The sequence below is a fragment of the Opisthorchis viverrini genome (assembly GCF_000715545.1).
Source record: "Opisthorchis viverrini unplaced genomic scaffold opera_v5_254, whole genome shotgun sequence".
NCBI lineage: Eukaryota > Metazoa > Platyhelminthes > Trematoda > Opisthorchiida > Opisthorchiidae > Opisthorchis > Opisthorchis viverrini.
In genome coordinates this window covers 640,617-642,498 of record NW_008751906.1, presented here as the reverse complement: position 1 = coordinate 642,498, position 1,882 = coordinate 640,617, and the positions used below count along the sequence as shown (strand labels likewise).

The following is a 1,882-nucleotide window of genomic DNA, read 5'->3' as shown; positions in this document are numbered from 1 at the left end:
TCCAAGTTAGCCCGAAGAAGAAGAGAAAATACGATCTGGTTCAAGCAGTCCGAAAACAGTTTCGAATTGAAAGGGGAGGTAATACGGCTGCGCATCAGCCTACTGCGCAGCGGAACAGTCATGTGGAACAGAGCCGTGCGACTATGCCCCCACGTCGGAATGACGTCCGATTTCATCATGTGTCGGAGAAAGGTCAAATAAGGACACAGAATGTTCACACCCACTCCATGGCCAAGGCATCCCGTACACAAGCGCACAGACGGCCATCTACGATCAATCAGGACAAAGGAACAACCGCCCGAGGACCGGTGTGGGTGTGTGGGAGACACACTGGTTGGTTGACAGCGGATCGACCGTCAAATACGGTGACAAGTGAATCATATATATAGAAGTTTGTAATTGCGTTAATGGACAGTTCCTTCAGGTCGTCTTCTTGTCTTCTGACTATAACCCAGTAGCGTCAGGGCAGGTGAAGAGATACAACACGTCTTTAGGTTATTCATGGCTCTTTTATAACCTGTCTTTCCAGGGAGGAACACACAGTGTTTAAAGGCCTCCTACGGTTTCGCACACCAATAATGGAGAAGGTACATCAATGTATTACTGTCATCAAGGAGCCGATCAGCTACGCTCATTTCGAACGCTTTCATAAACTTCCAGAATTTTATCGGATTTCCGCTGAACTAATCCCTTTCTATTTTCGGTAGGTCAGACCCGGGCGTTGTGGTATAGTAGTCAACACGTTCGCCCTCCAATTCATGCGCCGCGCCTCGAGCCCCGGCCGCACCAACATTTCTAGGCCGGTCAGTAGATGAATGCGTGCACCCGATTTTCCCTGAATTAAACCTCGCAACGAATTTCTCGACCTTCTGCTCAGGGGACGGAAACCCTAGTTCACATTCACTGCATATCGAGTTTCCATCATCAGAGGAGTCATACGGCAACAGCATCTGCTTGCGGGACGCTAACTTCTGCTTTCTAATCTCCAGCTCCTTCAACTCTATTGCGAGCTCTTTATCTAATATCTCATTTTCTAACCTACTTCTCGGTCTACCCGTGTGCCTGCCTGACCTTGCACTACCAGCTACGCTAGGAGAGGATGTTGACAAAATAAAGGAGGCTGAGTAATGCGAATGCCACGAGCAAGTGTTATCGGAAATATCGCTCAGATCGTCAGCAAGTTCTGGGTTCGACGAAGTTTCGAATGACTCACCGCTTCTTTTTCTGGCCATATTGTTTACAAAGTTCCAGATTCCACTTCGGGAAAACGTCTGAGATCCACGGGATACCGGAGGCTTGATTTCCGGATTTGAGTACCATAGATTGATTCCAGCAATCTGTTCAACCACGTCGAGTTACGCGCGACACCCCAAAAGCCAAATCTTTCAACTAGAGGTTTATCTACAAATGCGGTACAGTAAGTACAATGATAAAATTATAAAACCTTACGAACCTCAGATCGTGGGACTATACCGGCTTCTATACACCGGGAACTACGAATTCCTAACTGATCATCAAGTCCACGCCGATACAATGCCACGTGTTTACAAGCCAGCCCAAACACGTGCTAACTTAAACAACACGTCCGATGACAAGGTCAAAGAACGGTTTATGTTCAGGTGAAAAAAAGAGTGGGGGTATAGGTGCAAGCCAAAATAAGAAACAAGGGGGAATCGCGTTGTACAATATAAAAAAAATTAAAGAAAGGAATAAACAGACTGGACATATTCAAGATCGGTGGACCTTGATGCCACCACAAAGGTCATAGCAGCACCTAGCAACTATGATGGTGCATCTATGATCCCTTAAACACCGATTAACCAGAAGCTTCAAGAATGACAGAGAATGCCAGTGGGTTTTGAAGGCCCAGGAGTTGGCGAAG

General features: G+C 46.8%; 1 protein-coding gene across 1 annotated transcript in view; it reads left to right on the top strand.

Moving 5' to 3' along the window:
- T265_09010 (hypothetical protein) overlaps positions 1–1,128 on the top strand; it is a gene marked incomplete at both ends in the record, with an annotated part of 55,143 nt that extends 54,015 nt beyond the window's left edge. Inside the window, one exon of the mRNA XM_009174968.1 lies at positions 990–1,128. Coding sequence (XP_009173232.1) covers positions 990–1,128 — 139 coding nt within the window. The remainder of the gene's footprint in view (positions 1–989) is intronic.
- Positions 1,129–1,882: the final 754 nt, after the last annotated feature.